The sequence below is a fragment of the Anopheles ziemanni genome, chromosome 2 (assembly GCF_943734765.1).
Source record: "Anopheles ziemanni chromosome 2, idAnoZiCoDA_A2_x.2, whole genome shotgun sequence".
NCBI lineage: Eukaryota > Metazoa > Arthropoda > Insecta > Diptera > Culicidae > Anopheles > Anopheles ziemanni.
Window position 1 is genome coordinate 77,398,849 of NC_080705.1, and position 20,513 is coordinate 77,419,361.

General features: G+C 45.6%; 1 protein-coding gene across 1 annotated transcript in view; it reads left to right on the forward strand.

Annotated features, from left to right (window-relative positions):
* Positions 1-1,332: 1,332 nt before the first annotated feature.
* LOC131293928 (protein grainyhead) overlaps positions 1,333-20,513 on the forward strand; it is a 133,491-nt gene continuing 114,310 nt past the window's right edge. Inside the window, exon 1 of the mRNA XM_058322337.1 lies at positions 1,333-2,852. Within this exon, the coding sequence (XP_058178320.1) occupies positions 1,333-2,852 (1,520 nt within the window). The remainder of the gene's footprint in view (positions 2,853-20,513) is intronic.

Genomic DNA, 20,513 nt, shown 5'->3' on the forward strand with positions numbered 1-20,513 from the left:
CAGTTCAATCGTACCACTTCCGTCCAACAACAACAAAGTGCAACGCGGTTTTCATGTAGCTTTGAGGATTGTGTTTTTTCAAGACCGTGCCATAAAGGCTGCATTGTAAAAACGTACCAAAAGCCACATCGGAATCAATTGATCAAAGTGTGCGTGAAGAAAAAGGAGTGTTGAAGAAAGTTGTGTCAGTACTGTGTGTTCTTTTTGTATAGTTTTCTGAAGAGTTTTAATCTGTAAGTGGTAAAGTATTAAATGTGCTTGGAAAAGTTGTACAATCCGGTTACTTTCACATTTCACAAACGAATAAATGCACACTGCCAACAAATTGAGGATCGTTTGGCATCATGTTAGTTAACACCAATTCGAAAGTTATACGTGCAAAGAAAACGGAAACGGATAGAGTGGAATGCTGATCAGTGTTTATTGTGTGTGTGTGAGAGAGTATACACACCCCACACAGAACAACCCAACAAGAGATGAAGCCAACCGATTGGAATTATTTATGGTAGCATGCACCGGCAAGGTGTGCCCCTAATCCCTTTCCGAAGCCTCTCCGGGGGTAAATCTCGATTTATCCGTTCCAGAACCGAAAGGGAGCGGGCCCAAAGGGAGCTTCCAAACCCCATTGACATTGGCCCGATCGGTGGCCATAAATCATGCACGATTCGAGTGACCGGCGAGTGAGATATTTATTTCTCATTTCGTCGACGCCGTAAATGAACCGTTACTCCTTGGTTTGTCTGAGGTAGCGCTAGAAATGATAACAATATTTATTGGTTCTGCAGAGGCAGAGACACCGTGCACAATCGGTGTCACTCGTTTGTTTTGCGGGTGTAACCGCTTTCCGAAGGTCGGCCTTCGAAACCAAAGGTGCCGGGTGGGGAACGCGGCATAAACGGAACGCTCAAGCGTACCAATGCGCAACTCGGTTAGAATTCGACACGCTTCAGAAACGAGCAACTCAATTCAGCGAGATGGCAATTAATTTTCCATCCCATAGGAAAGGGGAAACATGAATCAAACTCTCCTTCGGAAGGCGAAGGCAATAAATTTTTTAGCGATTCGGTGGCACATACGATAAAATCGGTGGTAAAGATCGTATGACGAATTGCTTTGGGAGCTGGGGCCGTTGGCAAGAAGTAGCTTGGGAAAAATGTGTATTTTATAATTTGTGTTTTCTTTCGTTTCGCGTTTAGTGCACAAGCAGTTGTGTATACAAGTGAAGCATACACTTTTAATTTTGAACAGAAGATAAAACGTAACGGCAATTATTGGTAGCGGTCGTGCTGCGGGGAAAAGTGCAATAACCATACAAACAAACAAACAAACAAAATGTCTTCCTCACCGGAAATGCAGCACCATCAGCAACAGGAAGGTGGTGCGCCATTATCGGTTGATTTGAAATCGGCCAATGCCGACGGAACGCCATCGCCGGAGCTTGCCACCATGACGAACGTGAGCGTGTTGGATCTGCATAAGGATTACAATGGAGGCGGTGGTGGTGGTGGTGACGGTGGTGCTGACGGAGGTGGTGGTGGGGCTGGAGGTGTCGGTGTCACCTCGCCGCATATCGTGCACGACGGTGCGACCGACATGAGTCTCCCGGACGACGGTACGACGGAGAAGGTGTACGACAAGGAAACGAACACCGTGTACGTCTACACAACCGCGGCCGGTGCCGGCGGTGGCCATAAGCTGACGACGAACGCACACCAGCATCAGCTGACCACGATCGTGCATGGTCAACAGCAGCAACAGCAGCAAATGGGATCGCCCGATCAGTTGCATTCGTCCGATCATCACGTGGTCAACGAACAGAATTTGCTGCACGCCCGGCTGATCCAGCAGCAGCAGCAGTCTGTGGAGGAGCAGCAGCACTTGCAGCGCATGTCACCGGTCGATCAGCATCAGCAGCACCATCAGCATCAGCAGGTGCATCCCTCGGAGGGCGGCATCATCGATGGGCATCGTATGATTCCGGCCACGCTTGAGAACCAGCACCATCTTGAGCGTCTGTCGCCGGAAGCTCACCAGCACGAGGGGGTGAGGCTGCTCGAGGATAGCCACATCCAGCGGCTGCTGGGCAACCAGGAGATCATCAGCCGGGACATCATCAACGACGAGCACCACATCATCACACGGAACGAGCACGGCGAGACGATCCTGACGCGCATTGCCATCTCGACCGCCGAGCAACTGCTGAGTCGCATGGACAACAACATCATCTACACCACGACCACGTCGGGCGGTGCCGGTTCCGCTGCCGGCCCCGCTGGTGGCCACCCCCAGGAGCAGCAGCTGCCCACGACGGTGATGCAGTACGAGAAGGAGACCGAAGAGAAGCACCAGCCGGCGAATCAGCAGCATGCCCACAACCACCACCAGCACCACCAGCAGCTGTCCCCGCACCAGCCGCAGACCATCTACACCACGGCCGGGCCGGTCAGCCAAGCCTCGCCCCAGGTGAAGCCGATCGTGTACACCATCGGCGGTGGTGAGCCGAAGAACGTCATCTACGGCGATCCGAAGGCGGCCATGCCACACTTTGATGCCGCCGGGGGCGGTGGTAGCGGTGGTGGCGGCGGCGGCGGTGGCGGTGGCCCCGGCTCGGTCGACGTCGAGAAGCCCCAGATCGACTACGTGTACAACGAGGGCAACAAGACGGTCATCTACACCGACCAGAAGGGGCTGGAGAGTCTGTACGCGAACAACGAGCTCGGGCTGATGGACGGCACGCAGATCGTGGTCCAGGGGAACCTGCAGTACACGCAGCAGCAGGGACCGGACGGGACGACGGTGTACGTCGTCTCCTCCGACATGAATCCAGACGATATGACCGGCCTCCAAGCAAGGTATGTCGATGTTCAATACTGATTTCTTTTTTGTTAGCCAAAAACAAATTATTCCCACGCGCTAGAGTTTTCAATGATAATTAAATCTTACTCGGGGACTATCTCATAAAATCTTGGGAATCCTCAGATATTTGCCACCACATGTACAATTTCCTTCAAGTTATCGATAACGATCGAATTGGAAAAATGGTTCGTTTATGAACGGATTGTGTTGATTTTAAACTGCTTGACATCATTACGCTTTGAAGATATTGTTTAAGGATCGGAAATAAATAGCGCCTGTTAATTGTTATATAAAAAAACGTAACAAGAAAACCTTGGCCTTGTACACGATAAAACTGCTTTTCCTTATCTTTTCGTTTTGATTGATGTGGTAAAAACATGATCAATTCCCAAGAACGATCAGGTGCGGAAGGGCGGAATTGGTGGAATTTAAGTGAAGGACTGCTGCAATAAAATGACACCGTCGATGGTGGACTACCGAAACCACAATTCACCAACCCATTTCCAAGCGGCCTCGCGCTGTCCGTAGATGGTAGCGACGCCGGTTGTCCCGGTGGCGTCCCACCGAAGGGATGCCCCGATAGCCCTGGGACCCTCGAGGGAAACCACAGCAGCCTTCCCTTGAGTGGGTTTGCGAAGGATGCTGCGGCTCGCTTCGGATGGGAGGGGGAAACGATCTGGTTGTTCTGCAGGCAAGATCCTATTTTTTTATGATGGGTGTGGTGCGAGGAGGGAGGAATAAAAAGCGAAACTCCCAAGCGCATCAACGACAAATGCAGCAGCAACCATTGACAACGAGATAATGATAATGACACAATCGCAAGACAATCGTTAACGATGTTATACATACATAAATTCCAAATTGGTACCGAGAGTCTGCTAGGGGAACCGGAGGTGGTAGGAGGATTCCGAGTGTGACCGGTCGAAAAAACAACAGGGTGGAAAAATAAGGAACACAGTGTTGCCGGGAGACGGGCCGATGGATGGTTGGTGGGTGGGGCGCGGGGGTTCATTACAAATTCATGCAACGTTTCTCGCATTTACAATCGTCAACGTTCTCATAATAACCGTGGTCTTGTGAATACTAATTCGATGGTAATTTAATTTCGAATAAATTTTCGATAGCATTCGTTGTTCCTGTGCGCGCGCACACACAACGAAGCCATCTCTTCTTTGATTGTTTTCCCTGCACCGGTGGCAGCATGTAATGATGGTCTCCTACCTGCAGGACGATGCCGTGCACTTTGCCGTTTCCTTTTGGCTTCTTGCTTGTATCTCCTTTTAGCTCCATTCCCTCCCGGGAGCCATTCGTTTTGCTCGTAATACTTTTTCATCGAATCATCAAATTGATTCACTTTACGTATGGTGTGGTATGGTGCGCGGGAAGGACGGTGGAGGGTTTTGCTTTCCGCGGGTATGTTTACTCCCGTGCTGTGGAGGAATTCTCGTCAAAAGGAGTGCTTTGCGATGGGTTCCTCGCTTGCGCGATCATTGAAGTCGTTCGTTCGGGACGGATGCTGCGGGCCGTAGATTTCGCGCGGAAGCACCGCCAACCGAATGGTGATTTAATTTATGTTTCACCTCCGCATGTTCTGATGGCCGATGGTGGACAGATGGCGGACTGCATGGTGGCCGTGCAGTGGGTCTTCAGAGGTCGGACGCGGATGGAAACCGTGGTGGAATGACATCTCGTCTGTCAGGCGTGCGTTCTTTTCCAAACACCAGCCCGCCCGATCGCCCGCTCGCTCGGTATGCTACTGGGAATGGCTATTTCCCTCCCCCCCGCCCTTTTGCCCACCCAGATGACGAAAATAAACAAGCGATCGCGAGCGGAAACGGTCGAAGATATTTTCCACCGCGCCAGCGTTGTCCGTCCGTCAATGAGCAAACGTATTTTGTGCATCACTCGAAATGATAAATGAGTTTGCGTTGCGCATGCATGTCTGGAACTTTCCTTCCACTCTCTCCCCCCATTCCCCTTCCTCCTCCTCCCCCCTGCTGGTTGATGTTTCAAGGATGTGGCAGCATATGACGCCGGACAAGTGTTGAGGATTCATTCGGAACATGATGGAATTATTTTCCCGAGCGTTCGCTGCGAGCATGGAATACCTTTTCTTCATCTTCGTTATTTCTTTGTAAGCCCCCAAAGGAGAATGCTAACTTTTGCGATCGTTCTGTTTTGGTGGTTTGGAAAATCTGCAAAAAAGGCTCGGGGATGAGTAGCGGAATTCATTTGGTAAAATTACCAAACTTAACCGCTGTTCGATGCACAATTGCTGGCAAACATGGATGGATGGAGACAAAAAAATAAATGATACCGAAGGAAATACAATGCTGTCGAGAAAATTACGAACCATCCCAACCAATCCCTACCGAAGCCGCTCCATTCATGGGTTGCAAAATGGTTATGTTTCTCGAGTGCGTGGCTGTGTGTGTGGGCATCGGAGGTGCCATTTTCGTTGGTTTTGCAACCGATTGTTTGATTGTCCGGATGACGTGAAAGGGGTTGGACGGAAGGGGTGGTCCTATGAAATTCGAAAATTATGTACGGGAAGTGAATAAATATTGGTTTTTAATGGAAAACTAACGACATCCATCTGATGCTGGGTTGTTCGTTGTGCCTTTGGGTTAAATCCTCAAATTTGGTGATGAAAGCGTGGAACGTAATTTGATTCACTTGATTAATGAACTTGGTTATAACGAATGGTTTGAACTTATTCTAAAAACAGTTTAAATTGTTATGCAAGTGGTTAAAATTTAATTAAAAATCATTCGGTTCGTCACAAAAGGATACATTTAGAAATCGTTTGAAGTATAAACAGTGACGATAAGTTATTGCTTCATGAGTCCATACTACTTGCGTTAGATTTAGCAAACCTTGCTAAAAGCGTGGGAGTACTGTTTTGCAGACATTTTGCTCTGACCTTTTTTCTCATGTGCTTGGAACAACAATACTTCACGATCGAGTGCGCTGCAAAGGAATACTGGGTGAACTCGTACGAATTGCAAATCGGTCCACAACACGCTTGCTTTTCCGCTTCCATCCTCGTCGATGTTCTAATGGTCACCCGCTAATGGAGCACGGAACGAGCGAAAAGTGTCGTAGTTTTCAGCCTCAGTGGCTCTTTCGGCCACACGGTAGTTCGAGCTCTCATGAAGGGGCTTCCTAATAAATCAACCAACGCGACCAGAGCCTCCAGTGATCGTTGGACAAGGAATAGTTCGGCCGTAGAGGGGGCAGGTAAAAGGGTACACCAGAAAGCAAAACCCGAGCCGTGTGTTTGCGAGCGCCCGCGTTGCTAAACTAACGTAATTTATGTGCCGAGGAAACATAAATTAGATTTACCATAAAACGCAGCCATTACGACCGGTAGTCATTGCAATTATGGATGTGCGGAAACCTCAGAAATCGTGTCGATTGTGGCTTAGGGTTGCGTTGTGGTGCGGGGACAAAAGAGTGCGCGTTAAGAGTGGTCTTGTTGGAGCCTATTTTACTTTACCATAAGCTCGCATGGGAAGCTCTGGAAGTGTGGATCCATATTGGCTACGGTTAGAGTTGTCGTAGTTCACCTGAATTCTGTTGCGTCTCTATGGAAATATTCGTCTTAGTAAGGAATTGGTGGAAAATATAGCGTGTGGTATCGGAAAATGTCTGCAGCTATTAACGATAGCACGGCATGGATAACGCTGCACTTGTGCTTCGAATTTATGTTATGTTGTTAAAAGGTTGCTTACACTCTATCGAGTAGTTATTGCGGTTTCAAAAGTCTAACAATTTAATGTAAAAATAAATTTGATAATGATGTTGCTAGAATGTAAGAATGGATCTGTTTTAGGAATGTTGCAATGTTAATTTTTTATTTATGCTTTTATTAAGTTTTTTCAGAAAATTTATGTTCGTACTAAACTAAATTTTATTTTCCGTTTTTTAATTGAGAAAATGTCTTGTGAAAATGTTTAACTGCATGTTAAACCAAAATGTAGTGTCTTTATTTCAAATTAGCTTCTTATATTGAAATTAATTTGCATTGCATAATTGTATCTGAACGAGCTAGTAATGCGTATAAGAAAGATTCTTGAATTCTGTTCAACATTACAGCCAAATAGTCGCATAATAATAGCGATGTGAACATTGAAAGGAATTTTGTACTCCAGCCACTCGGCATTGATTGATCTGGTTCTCATCATGTCGGTAGGGCATTATTGGCTTTTAAAACGCTGAACCCTGGAATGGCTGTTATTCGCATGTAAAAATGTACCCATTAACCCGTTCATCACCCTCGGCAAACACCACCCAACCGTCGCTCGACCGACTGCACGTCCAATCTTCGTCCGAACCAATCTAGCATTAGTTCGTTCGCACCGAACGCTGGTCAGCGTATAATTTATTGTGCGGTCACTTGTCAGGGTCCTAACATTAAGTAGAAAAACTAAAGGGACGTTAACATCGGTCCGCCATGAACACAATCCTGCGCGCGGAGTGCCATAAAGCCGGGGCGCACTCTAAACGCGGTTGAGAAATCGGCCATCGTCGCGCAGGAAAAGTGCGGTTTTCATTGACTTTAAGCGTGGCGCTCCGGCTTCGTGGTACTAATAATGTTCGCGCGGGGTGCAAAATTCCCGGCTGGGACATGAAAAATAAATTAAATTTTCTCAACCCCGAGCTGCGGGGACGTCGTTGGTGTTTGAAGCGATGGAGCTTTATAGCGCCGTTGCACGAAGCGCGACTGTGTGTTAGAATCGGTTTTATGTATCCGGTCTGTGAGTTACGTTCGAGAGGTAGGGCAATATTTACACCATTTTATTTTAACTTTACCTTGGTGAAGTTATTTTGCACGTGTTTTCTACTGTATTAAACTCGTAAGAGGTGTATTTTTTTGAGTACAGTCGCTTAGCCAATAAATTTTCCACAAATCGCTAAAACCTGCTCATCAATACTCACTTTGAGTCTTCATTGAAACTGCGGGAAATGAGTTTGATTTATGAGTTTGTTTGCTTAGTACGTCAAAATTTCCCACCTCAATAGGCAATAGGCACTTCCCGAGGCAAACCCCCTTTCGCTGGTAGCTGCGAAAAGATGAACAGTTTATGTTTAAGCACGATTTATGATGCTCTGGTGGTGTGATGGATATGTTTTTACCTCATGCTCCGTGAGCAGTACTTGGGTAAAGATACCGCAATCACGAAGTTTTAGATATGTTGTAACGATTCCCTTCACGGAACAAGTTCCAGTTCAAGATAAGCGAAATAATAATAATCATAAGTGAAAACGTGTCTAGGATTTGTCTAACAAAAAAAAAAAATTTTAAGGGGTTTGTAAAACATCTTCAAAGCTCAACCGTTACCGGACGATAGAAACGTTACGTCGGGAAATTGGTTAATAGAAAAGCTAGGAATCCCATCATGCATCCTTAACGAGTACCAAGATAAATCGATGCACATTTGTTACTTCCGATTAAAGCCAATCCCAGCGCCTTTCGAAGTCACCTTTTGCTTGCGTGTGGTTTCCGTCTAACCTTTCCTTGTGCCCCAAACCGGGAGGGGAGGAAAAAGATCTCCGTCGTTTAGTCGGGGGCAATCCCGGAGGCCCCGTTCGGAAAACATTACGTGTAATGATTTCATTTAACGCAAACGGTTAAAGTAATTTTCCAACGTTTTTCCCCCACTGGGAATGGCGGAACATCGTCCCATCGTTAGGTTGGGTTGCTCCTCGGGCTGGTGTGTGTCATTGTTACCTTCGGAGTTGTGTTTCCACGAGAGGCCCTTGTGTACGACGCCGGTTCCGCCAGGGGGAATCCCTTAGGTCGGGTCAATCATTTATTACCGAATGCAATTGCACCACGAATGCAATCGTTCGCCTGTCGCCCGTCGGAAGGGTACTTTCTTGGCAGTGTGCCGTGATGTGCATTAAATTATGTTGATCGATGCTTTCGATTCGTCTCCCTGGAGTGCTTCGCTTCATCGTTTTTCCGTTCGTAGGTATGTTGCATTGGAGTATTTTTTCCTTAAATCCGTTCTTTCTTTAGCGACAGACAGTGGTAGGATTATCAACATCTCAGTGAATGCTTTCTCTTGGGATTGTGTTAGATTAATGGGTGGTGGACATTTATGAAGTTCCAAAATATTAAGAGATAACCTAATGTTTTCTTCTTATGTAACGGAAAGGCCAGTCTTATTGCCAGTGAGGTTATAGAAAAAAAAAGATTAATTAAGTTCGTCCTACATCTTAGCGGATTATTATGCAAATGTTGTAATTATTCATCATACTACTGTACCTTTATTAAGACTCATTTAAATGAAAAAACTAAATTTTTGAATACCTTTGATTATGGACGTCATTACTAAGCTGTTGTTTGTTTGGTTTTTCTCTAAATATGTTATTTGAAAATAAATGTTGATGTTAATAAGCTGCATCAAAACTAGCACTTACATGAACTGCACCTAACTCGAAGAATAGGTCATGGTGTTTCAACAATATTGTTTTACCCTTTTTTTTACTCCGATTTACGACACTCGTATAATTTTAAAATTTCAAATGCACCTTCATTACTCGTGGGCATTTTTACGATCCAATATCGATATCCGATTTTATTGAACGATCGTAAAAGTGCGAGGCGGTGCGTTGTTCGCTTCCATCAAACCGAAACCGAATCGACATCGATGCGAAAGTGCATTTAAATTAACCGCAAAAATCTCTACCATCATCGGAGTGCGGTGCCCGGTAATATCGCCCTTGATGGCACACACACATACATGCACGCGAAACTCGAGCTTACAGCACAGGGATTTTATCATCCTTTGCGATCCTTGACTCGTTAATGCGTTTCGAACTGTTCTTTGGCTTCCTTTTGTCGGTCTGTTTCGACCGAACGCTAGTAATATTCAAAATCGTCCTTCGTTGTCTTCGTGGTTTACCGCAGAAAGGGAAGAAGATCGGGACAACTTTCTGACACACGCGATCGGATGGCAGGGGTTCATTGTAATATATTAAAAATGTAATATAATGACAGCATTCATTGCACATGGTTTCTTTTAATTTATTTTGTCTATTCTCCAAACAAATGATTTTAGCCAAATTGATATTTTAGTTTCAATAAACGCATTATATTTAGGCTATAAAGTATTGTATACAGGCTTTGTTAAAGTTACCTTTTACTTAGATATTCATTAACGTCACACCGGCGTACAGCAGATGATGGGTTCAGACCAGTTTGTTTGTAAATCAGGCAACTGGGCAACAGGACAAAAAGGCCTTGGACGCGAATGCACAAAAAAAAACAACCCGATGCAGGAAAGATGATTAAACGAAAAAGAACAAAATGCGAACGTGTAGCTTACAAGATCGGAGAAAACCTACATGCCCGCATTGATGACCACGAACGAAATTTCCTTAAATGGAGTAAAAGGAGAACCCAGACATGAGCCCATGCGAATGCGATTATCATTTATCGTTTCGCTTTTTTTTTCCTCCAAAAGGGCTCACTTGATTTTGGTAGCGTAACCGCGGCTTTTTTTTATGTATTTCCACGGTTGGCTGGTGGTTGTTGATTTTTTTAAATTTAAGTTGATGTTTGCTCGCCCTTCTCCTGCGTCGTTTGCGCACCTTTTGTTGGCTGCCAAACCGGACCAAAAACGCCTCTCGTGGGCATCATCGCGCGCCCCGTGAACGATAACCAAATCGGACGGTGGAAATATGTTGTTAAAAGTTAATTACCAATCGATAACTGTCGCCAGCGGCCAGTTTGCCGTCACCGTCGCCGTCGCCGCCACCGCCGGAGCCGTCGTCCTCGATCCTTGGAAGGAAGTTTGGAAAGCTCTATAAAGACATTGGCGCACAATAAAATGTTGAAAACGGTTGAAAGGATCGTTGATCCGATCGATCGGCCGCCGATCACCACCACCTTCAGGCTCAGGGATTGCTGCTTGCACGTTACCAATATGGAGCAGTAGAAGGTTTTCGGTTCTTAGCCCATGGTTATGGGTGTTTTTGGCGCTCGCGTTGCCGTTCCGTGGCGAAAATAAAACTGCCGCCGACCGAAGGACTTTCGACGGTCGAAGAAAGTGGAACAAATTTAATGTTCGAAAATTTATAGCACTTTTGAAACCGTTACTCATTAACGCAATCGCCGGTAAGTGCGGCTCAGGGAAGTGTAATAAACGTTTTATAGCCTACATGCTTTTACAGCTTTTTTCTTTGTAAATTTGTTTACAACTTGATTTGTGAAGGGGTACATATTTTTTGGTAAGTCTAAATCGGAGATGCTGCCATTGGAAGAAGTTCATATTCTAAGGAATGAGGGCTGAATATAATTGAGTAGCTGTAATTAATTGGCAAAAAATATATTTTAAATTGATGGCAAAGATTTACTGGAATATTCCCATGCAGGGAAGATCTGCACGAAAGGGAAATTGTTTTAAACATATTGCATTCGAGTGCATGCAGAAGTTCTGCGAATTTCACCGTCTTGCTTTTTACCCGCTTCCAAGACTATCCCTCAAAAGGTGTGCTTGGAAGGATGAGAAATAGCGTTTGCACCTACCGAAGCAGTTCGCCCGACTCGTTTCTGAATAATTCATGAGCCGCCCGCCAACATTGGCGGAAGCGCAAAAACCGATCACAAGTTTGGCGCAAAATGCGTGAATGCAAAATGCGACATTCTCTCCCCGGTTCGATTATGGCAGTGCGCTGCATGCCAGTTGCGGAACGGTTTGGGATGCTGCGCACCAGCGGAGAACAAAAGGCACACCAAAGGCGTTGGGGCCACGTTGGTATGGGCATAGAAGGGAGAAGCTTCCGTAAGCCCGAAAGGATGAGGGGAAAAAGCAAAACGCAGCTGGCGGACATTCCGGGAACGGATGGACGGATGGTCCGTAGTGTCCATTTCATTCCGCGTGCTGCGGGTGCGCATGTTGTTCGATGCGCGAAAATGGTAATTGACCATCGGCGGAGGTGCAATTGGTCGGGTAAATACAATCACACACACACACGCACACACCCCCTGATATGGACCATTTTGTCGTGGTCGTCGAAGTATGGCTACTGGAAGTACCATCTTGCTAGCAAACAGAGTAAACAAATTGAGAAAAAATGACAAAAAGGTCCAATTTTGGGCTGAAGTGTAGGTCTTCATCGAGCAGCAACACTGAAAGACTGCATGTGCCGGTAGGACACGAACCTCCTGTACGAGCAGTTGCAAGAAGTTTGGCTGTAGGCGCATCGAGTGAAGATTATTCCTCACGACACTGTCGGTAAAAAAAAAGGAAAAGAGATTATTTGCCTCCGTGACATGCGAGTGTTTACATTACGCCACCAAGGCGAGCTGGACACTTGGATAACCCGGCTCCGACTCGGGTGGCTGTAAGTGGCCGGCATTTTCCCACTTTGTCCTCCTGCAAGATGCACGCCGTTTGTTTTGCGGCGAATTGAACGGTGGTTGAATAATTTAGACATTATTTATGAAAGCTTACTTAGGCGATGGCGTTTTATGGGCAGCATAAATCAAGCAAAATGGTTTTCGGTTAAGCGATTGTTTTGTTTTTGAAGCGATGATTCCCCGATGGCCCTGGGAGGGAGAAAGGAGTATCTTTTACTTCCCCCTGAGGCTTCCCATCATTCGATCGGAACGGAGAGCCGTGCAGATTTCCCGTTGGTTTGCATGCACGTGTGCTTTCGATGTTGGCGCACTCTCTCGCTATCTTTATTGCGTTTGCGATAGTGAGTGCGGATTTTTTCTTTGAAGTTTGCAACATTCGCTTGGGAGGTCATCGGTGTTAATCGGACGTAAGTTCCTCTTACCAGCCTCGAAAGAGGATAAAATGCGATTTATTTTGAGAGTTATTAAGAGTATTACATCTTTTTTGAAACATTTTAAACACTGCCCGTGGGGGAAAAATGGAATCCCTCGCATTAATCGCCCATCGCTGCAATCGCTGCTCGAGGGCTGACTTCAACGCCGATAATGAGCTCACGAAATGGATATAAAGCATCACCATTTTGCTGCAGCATGACACACCTCTCCAAAAAGGGCGGTGGGGGTGGGGGGGTGTGGGGGGGGGGATGAAACATCGTCGGTGGTGGTTCATTTAGCCGGAAAGATTTCCAAGATAAATGTTGCACGGGTTCACCGGGAGGATTCAATCTCGCCAATGGATTGCGACCGGGACTTGGGGCCGGGTGGAGGAGTGGGGTGGCGCAAAAAGATAATTGCACCCAATGCAAGCAATCTCCACCCCACGGTCAAGGGTGTTCGGTTCGGTGGGGCGGGCGAACGAAAAGGGGCAATGTTTAATTGAAAACGAGGCGCTCGGGAGGTGGCGGGCAAATAGAACCTTTTCCGCCGGGCGCAAATGGGCACGATCTTCACATTAGGGCTGGCTGGCCGGTTGGTGGTGGCGGAAGGTCCAGCACGAGGGCCAGCACTGACGGATCTTCCCTCCCAACCCCCGGTGGGATAATGAAAATGACGGAACGGCAAATGCGATGGGTGGGATCCGCCTGACGTGTGTTTTGTATTGAATTATAGGGTAGGTCACTCTATCTTCGTGTCATACCCGTGCGCATGTTATATGAGTTCACCTTTAACGCTGAGCATTTGAAGGTCCTTTCTCGTTTGGTTTTGACATTAAGGTTTTATTTGACTAATTTTAAATTGCACAAAAATTGTCAGAAAAATATATTTCTTCAGTTCAAATGAATGAATAAACAAACAAACCAGTTAATTAAAAGCAAAATAATCTCTAACCTTTTTGGCGGAAACATTCACAAACGCCCGGGACAAATCTATCACCTGTTGAGGACACGGTATCGGATTACTCAAACTTTGAGTCTCTCCCTTTCCGATGTGTATCATAACCCTCATAATGAAAGCCTAATAAATTATGTCAGAAGCCGTAAAAGTGTCCGATTATCGGGCGAATCGAGGCCGCACGGGAGGAGAGGTGGTGAAATTAAATGTCACACTGCGTCACGAAATTTTGTCCACACCGGTAGAGTTCGGAAAAGGTATAAAGAGCACCAGTTTAGATGAGTTTCTTTTGTAATGGCTTGGTTTAAGGATTTGATGTTCGCTTTCGTTTGAATTTTATTTGTTTTGCATAATTATATTTTTTTAATATGGTTTTGTTATTGGTTCGTATCCATATGTGTGATTCCTTGAATAATTTTATAAACAGCTCAAGATTCTCGGCAATTCTTGAGCAAAATCTGACCACAACCGTCCACATTGTAACATCTAACCGTGCCCGGTGCAACCGATCCGGTGCCGGTCTGCGGTCGTCAGTGCAGCCGCTGCTGGTGATGAAATTTGAAACCACCGTTACGGTGCGCCCGGATCTCAATCTGCACTTTCAAACCACCGCTGCCCCCCCCCCCGCTCGTGCGCACGATCGCGCGTACGCGTGTTTCGATAGAGTCCGGCCGGCGCAATGCCTCGCAAGACATCCGATGCCAATTCATTGCCCGCCGGCAGTGCCATAAATTTTGTGTGCAACCGATAACAACCACTACTGCGGGGCTTTGTAGGGTAAGTTTCGAGGGGGAGGGAGGGATCGGACGGGGCGGTGGCCCTCAGAGGTTGGTTCGGAGTTCGGGGTGATGCTTGCAGTGACCTACACTCCCGCAGCAAGCTCAACCGTTAGACGTTGGGGTTTGCGTGTTTGAAGTGAAGGGTTGTTACGGGAGGCGTTTTGTGACGCGGGATAGACATGTGACATACTAATTTCAATTCAATGCTTATAATAAATATTTGTGTTTTTATGTTTTGAAAAGTATTACTAAAATCTATTTTCTCTGTTCTTAAATGGTCAATACATTGTTTAATATTGGTTTTGATTTTAAATCCCTTAGTAATGTTTTTTTACTTACTTTTCATCAAATCCCTCCTACAAACGGGCCGAAGCTGCATTTCTTCTCAAAAACAGAACAAAACAATCCACCAAAAGGATGAAGCGATAAGACCTTGACATCTCTGTTCACCCACGGCTCGCCTCGGGGTACTCATCGCCGAGAGGAGGAGGCGGAGGAGGAGGATTGGATTTAATCTCCAGGCGATCCACGCCACGAGGTCGGTTGCGAAAGGGCGTGGGAGGTTCTCGTGTGGCATCGCAATTTTCACCGACGACCCCGAACGCCCTGCGAACGCCTCCGTGGCGCGCGATTCAGCGCCGATTCCGTGGATGGGGAAAATTAATAAAATTAATTATTACGTCCGCCTTGGTTGCCGGTGGTTTCCCATTTCGGCTTCATTTTCAACGGCGCATTGTGCAATGGATGCAATCAATGCAGTGTTTTTGGTTTGTTACTACTTTCTTTCGCTTGAAGTTGATTGGATACGTTCTTTACAGTGTATTTGTTCTGTTGTATGAAACGGGTAGGAAGGTTTAACCTATTTTAATATTTAACTGTTCATTTTCCTATTAATATTTTTACTCAAATACATAGTTTCTTGACTCAAAGAGCATGGTCCAATGTTTTGTTTGTTGCTTCACGTATTCGAAACGATGTGAATCGCGGCCAGATTTATGACTCTAATCAAACAATTTCAAATGACATGTTGGTCGCGGCCCTTTGCGGGGAGGAAAAATGTCCTCCGCAGTGTTCTACTCCTCCGCGGGAAACCATTTCACTTCGGAATCTAACGGAACCCACCGTCGTCGTTTAGCATCCAATGGCATTCCGGCGCGAAGCGTACCTTTCTCCCGGTTCAGCAATAAACCGTATTCTGCGCTGTGGTCCTGGTTTGCGAATGATGGGATAATTTTTCACCGCCAGCCGTTCCGTCTCTGTTCCCCGGGGGATGGGAATCGGTTGTCCGGACCATTTGAATCCGCGCAACTTGCCGCGGTTAATGTGCGGCATAAATCCACTCGTCCAGGGGGAAGATTTATTCCGATTGTTCGGCCATTTCTGCCGTTGTTTGTCACGTGTCGTGATGAAGACGCGGATGGGCGAGATAAATTCTGCCCCGACCGAATTGTCCTTTCAATTGTAATGGCAATCGTTTGGTGCTGTCAAAGATATCAACATGTCATAAACTGTCTTCGATTTCGCGTTATGCGATGGGAAGGAATGTTATTGCGAGCAAAGTGTACAGTTGGGAAAGGGGCTTAAAGCGATTGTTTTAAATGCAAAACTTTCGTCACTTATCAGCAAAACAGAAAAGACAATTCAATAAACAGAGAGAGAGAAAGAAAACAGTAAACCTGCGCGATCCATCCCACTGGGAAATGAATATGTTTTAAATGTATCTCATTGAAAGCATTCGCCGCCAATGGCGCATCGTAAATTTGTCTTCAAAACCGTTGATGGAAGGACAGATCGGTGAGTGACTGGAGCGTCCGGTAGTAAAAATCTGCACCGTGGTCAGGTTATTATCGGGTTGTCGACATTATGATGGCCCCATGGCGCATGCGGGCCGCTCGCCCTAAAAGCTCACCCAAGGTATAATGAAACGACGGTGAGCGGTCTTCATATGCGTAAAAAAAACCAACCAGAGAAGGTTAAGTCATCCCGCCCCATCGAGTCCATTCAGCATTTCCGCTGATCTGACACGACACGCGGTCGGGCAATTGACGGTGAATGGATTGTATTATTATCGTCGTTTATGGCAGGTACTCCGTTTCGGGGGACCGGCGGTAGGGAGATGGATGGCGAGTTTTTCTTCTCCACATGAAGAATCATGCCATGTAGGATTTATTTTTGCATACGGCTTTCGAAGTTCACTGCGGGCCGAATGGGGCAGTAGGGGGTTGCGAGGTAACACCAAGGTTGACACAAGAAGTTGACCGTTCCACGATTTGCTGCAGTTCCGGATCGTTCGATTTCCGGCTTGGTCTCGCAGAATTCCGTCGACATTCACATCACTCGCTATGACCTTGCGTGTTTTGACGTACACATTTTTTTCTCGATTTTATTACCCACTTTTTTATTCCAATTTGAATAAATATAAATATAAATTAAAATTTTTTTAACACGAAAAGTAATATCATATTTGTTAAATAATACTTTAAAAACGATATCATTAGTGTCAGATAAAATAAAAATAAGCACTTACTTTGGTCCTTTGTATGTTTCTGCCGATGATCGTAAGTTTAAATAAAATAATTCAATGCGAAGCTACCATATTTTCACACTTTTTCGCGGCAAAGGAAAGTGCGGACTCTTTTCAGCGGCAAGAGTATTTTCGTGTACGGTTGCTCGGGGTGAGGTTGATGCTAATTTGATCACGACTTCGCATCATCCGTTACGTTCCGCGTATCGTTTCACGCGGTCGATTGCAACCGATCTTTCTTTTTTAAGCTCCGCTTTCTTTAAAACAGCGTGTGAAAAGGATGCTTTTTTTTCCTACTCGCTTTTCGGGGGCATCCGATAGTAGTGGACAATGCGGTTGCGGACACAGTGCAGATTGCATGCATGTCTGCGGCGTCGCGGATCGGGTTCCGTTTTTCCCCCTTTGGCGTACCATCCAGCGCATCGGGCGAAGATGACCGTACCGTGTCGTGAGTTAATGTAATAAACCATTCGGAAACAAATAGTATCCGCTGCTCAGCCTTCACTCTTCGCCATGGAAAGGACTTTTTGAAGCTGTAACTTGTCGTGTGTACTAGCGGAGGGAACGACGTACGGATGGGATAAGGATAGAGGCTGACTCTTCGCTTACATGACATGCAACGCGATTTGACGTGATCGTGTGTGTGTGTGCACTTGGTAACCTTCGTGTGCGAACCGTAAAAGAAGGCCTCTCCCCGTGGGGTGGATGATGCTGGCGAGCATTCCTTTGGCACCCCCTTTCAAGCAACAGATACCGCGACCCGGATGATAGTAGACATTTGGACGTTGGATAGATGCTGGTCGTAATGCAAGTGCGAATAAAATTTACATCCGTACCGTGGCGCAGTGCGGTGCACGTCCAGCAGGAAGCGCGGAGCGAGTTGTGGGTTGGCAACGTTGGCCTCGGAGCGCTTCCGACGATGGGATGCGCTGCCATAGCAGAAGCAGAAGGGAAGCCTGTCGGCGTTGGACAATGTTCCGTAAATTCTCCCGTCGACAGCCGTTTGATAAATCACTTTTCCGGATCGCGTGAACGGGAAAATGTAGGTTAAGCCAGCATGGTGTGAAGCAGCAATGATTTTCTACAAGGCAAGCAACAAAAAAAAAAAAATGACTGGATAAGAGTGTTTGCACGTGAAGTAGGGTAAGTTAGGTTATTTTCGCTAGAGCTGTTTATTTTGATCACACAAAAAGGTACAAAATATCACAACTATTTCGTACCAAAAAAATCCCTACAACATTTTTAATCTTACAATATCGATTATTTCTAATCTGTTAAAAAGTTTAGCTGTAAATTTTTCAATAATACTTTTCGAGTTTTTCATATATTTTTCCTATGCTACCACACTTTTGCAAAATGCTACTCTAGGCTTAAAGATTTTTCCAATTTTAAAATTATCTCATAGTCGTTTGAATGTTTTAGACTGATTGCAAGTTAGAGTAACTTAGAGTAAGTTACAAGAATATTTCTTTTACCTATGCAAGTTTATCTCGTTAATCTCGTGTAAACATAATTAAGGATGGTTTATAACTGATTATAGAAGATTCTTTAATTTTCAAAGAGGCCAACTACGATGAGTGATAATGAACCTTCACAAAGAAATTTAAACAAATAAATTTGAAATATTAAATTTGTTTGAAACTTTACGCTTAGTTTAATAGTTTTGGTACTTTCTTTATACCATGGGTTTTACACTGTCATGGAAAAAACCTTTGCTTTGTTCTTCTGTGCATTTCCTTTTTCCTTACATTGGTCCATTTAAAACATTAAATATATTCCGTATGCAATGAAGTAGAAACTAGAGACTCAGTTATGAGTAACACCGTGTTCCTAAGAACGAATACAAAGTGGCCGAGATAAACTGCTTAGCGACAGATAAAAACGCACCGGTCAGATATGCGCCAAGGTCGACGCAACACCGTAATCCATGCAAATGTAAAAACCCTTATTAGTACACATTTATTCCACCCCTTAGCTGGTTAGTGCTCACAAATGTCTCGGCGGGGACGAGGAAGGAACGAGATCGTAATGGATAAAAATATTACCGATTGCTGCTCCGCAAGTGGTCAAATAAACCCCGTGCCTTAATGGTCGTACATTACGAATGGTTCGGTGGGGGGAAAGGAGGCTGGCTAAGTATCTGTAAACAAGCACACAATAGTCGCATACTACCCAACAGCAACTGGTGCAGGTAGTAAAAATGCTCCATGAGCCGATTTACATTGTTAATCTTCTCGCAGTTCGTTTGTCGAACCCTCCTCGTCCTGGCGGTGGGTGGGAAAGTTTTTCGGTGCCTTTTGTGTACGCGATAAGACCCGAACCCCGACACCGCTGTTCCGATGAGCCCGCGTCCGCCAAACCGGTTAGCCAGTTGTGCACTGCACTGCACTATTTCGTGTGTGGAATTTGTTTACGATTGTGCCATATAGTTGTGATCCCCGGGCGGCTTCTCGGATACCATCGGGGGTACCATTGAGATGTTATGGAAATGATACGGAACAAGTTTCTCCCCCGGTCGCCGTCCAGCAAATTCCTGCCACCTAAATCAGTTTTACGGCTTTATTAGCGTGCATGCAGCTGCATCGATATCGGTGAGCGCTATCCGCGCACGGTTTGCTTTATTTAACGGTCCACTTATGAATAAATCAGATCAAAATCAACCGAAGGTGCAAGATCATAAAAATTGGTAGACGGCTGCATGGCGCAGCGATCAAATGTGGTCGATGTTGAGCGGATATTGGAATAACAACGAGAATAAGACTCAATGAAACCGTTAGGCGAAGAGAGCTCGAGTCGAGCGGAAGTTTGAAATGTCGTTTTTACGATTGACAGTGGCCAGTCACACCTGTCGTTATACGACTCCTTGTTGTTCCAACTATTTTCTATAACGGTTTATTTTAAGAGAAGAAAATTCGTATTTAAGATGAGTTGTTCGAAATGAGAAACCTTTTGTTGATATAAGATCCTATGCAACGTAAATCCTTGACTGGTTTTAGAAACATATGAAGCTATTAAATCTTACGTTTCGATCAGGATAAACAGCATATGACGCTAGACGCGTAAGTTGCACCCTCCGAGGCATCAGTTGCCAGTTGAATATCTAATGAAGATTTACTGTCCGTTTTAGTTTTACTGCCACAGCACGAATCCTTTTTTCCATATCCATCAAGCATTTTATATTATGGTTTGAACTATGGATGGTTTTGAGCAGGACGCAGGTGATTGCATACTTCGCTTCGAGCTAATGTTTTTGCTCAGTGGCTCTTTTACCTCGATCCAATCGCCCAGCTTAACGATGATTTTTGATTGTCACTATTAAACGCACGCTTATCTTAGAGACAATCTTTTTCCAGAGTGTCTTTCGAGCCGGGAGGAAACTATTGCACTATTGCTGGAAATGCTGTCGATAGTGAACGAACACCAGAGCGAGACTAGAATTAGGCTAGGGATGGAGTTTCATTTTCCATCGTAAAACTTCTCGTTTTCCTGCACCATCGGGAAGTGTGTCAACTCCTGTCGCTGCGGGGAAGAAACGATAACGTCACATTCGAAATTCTCATTCGTACCGCGTGATTGGTTCGAACACCGGCCGCTGTGGGGCGCTGCGCGG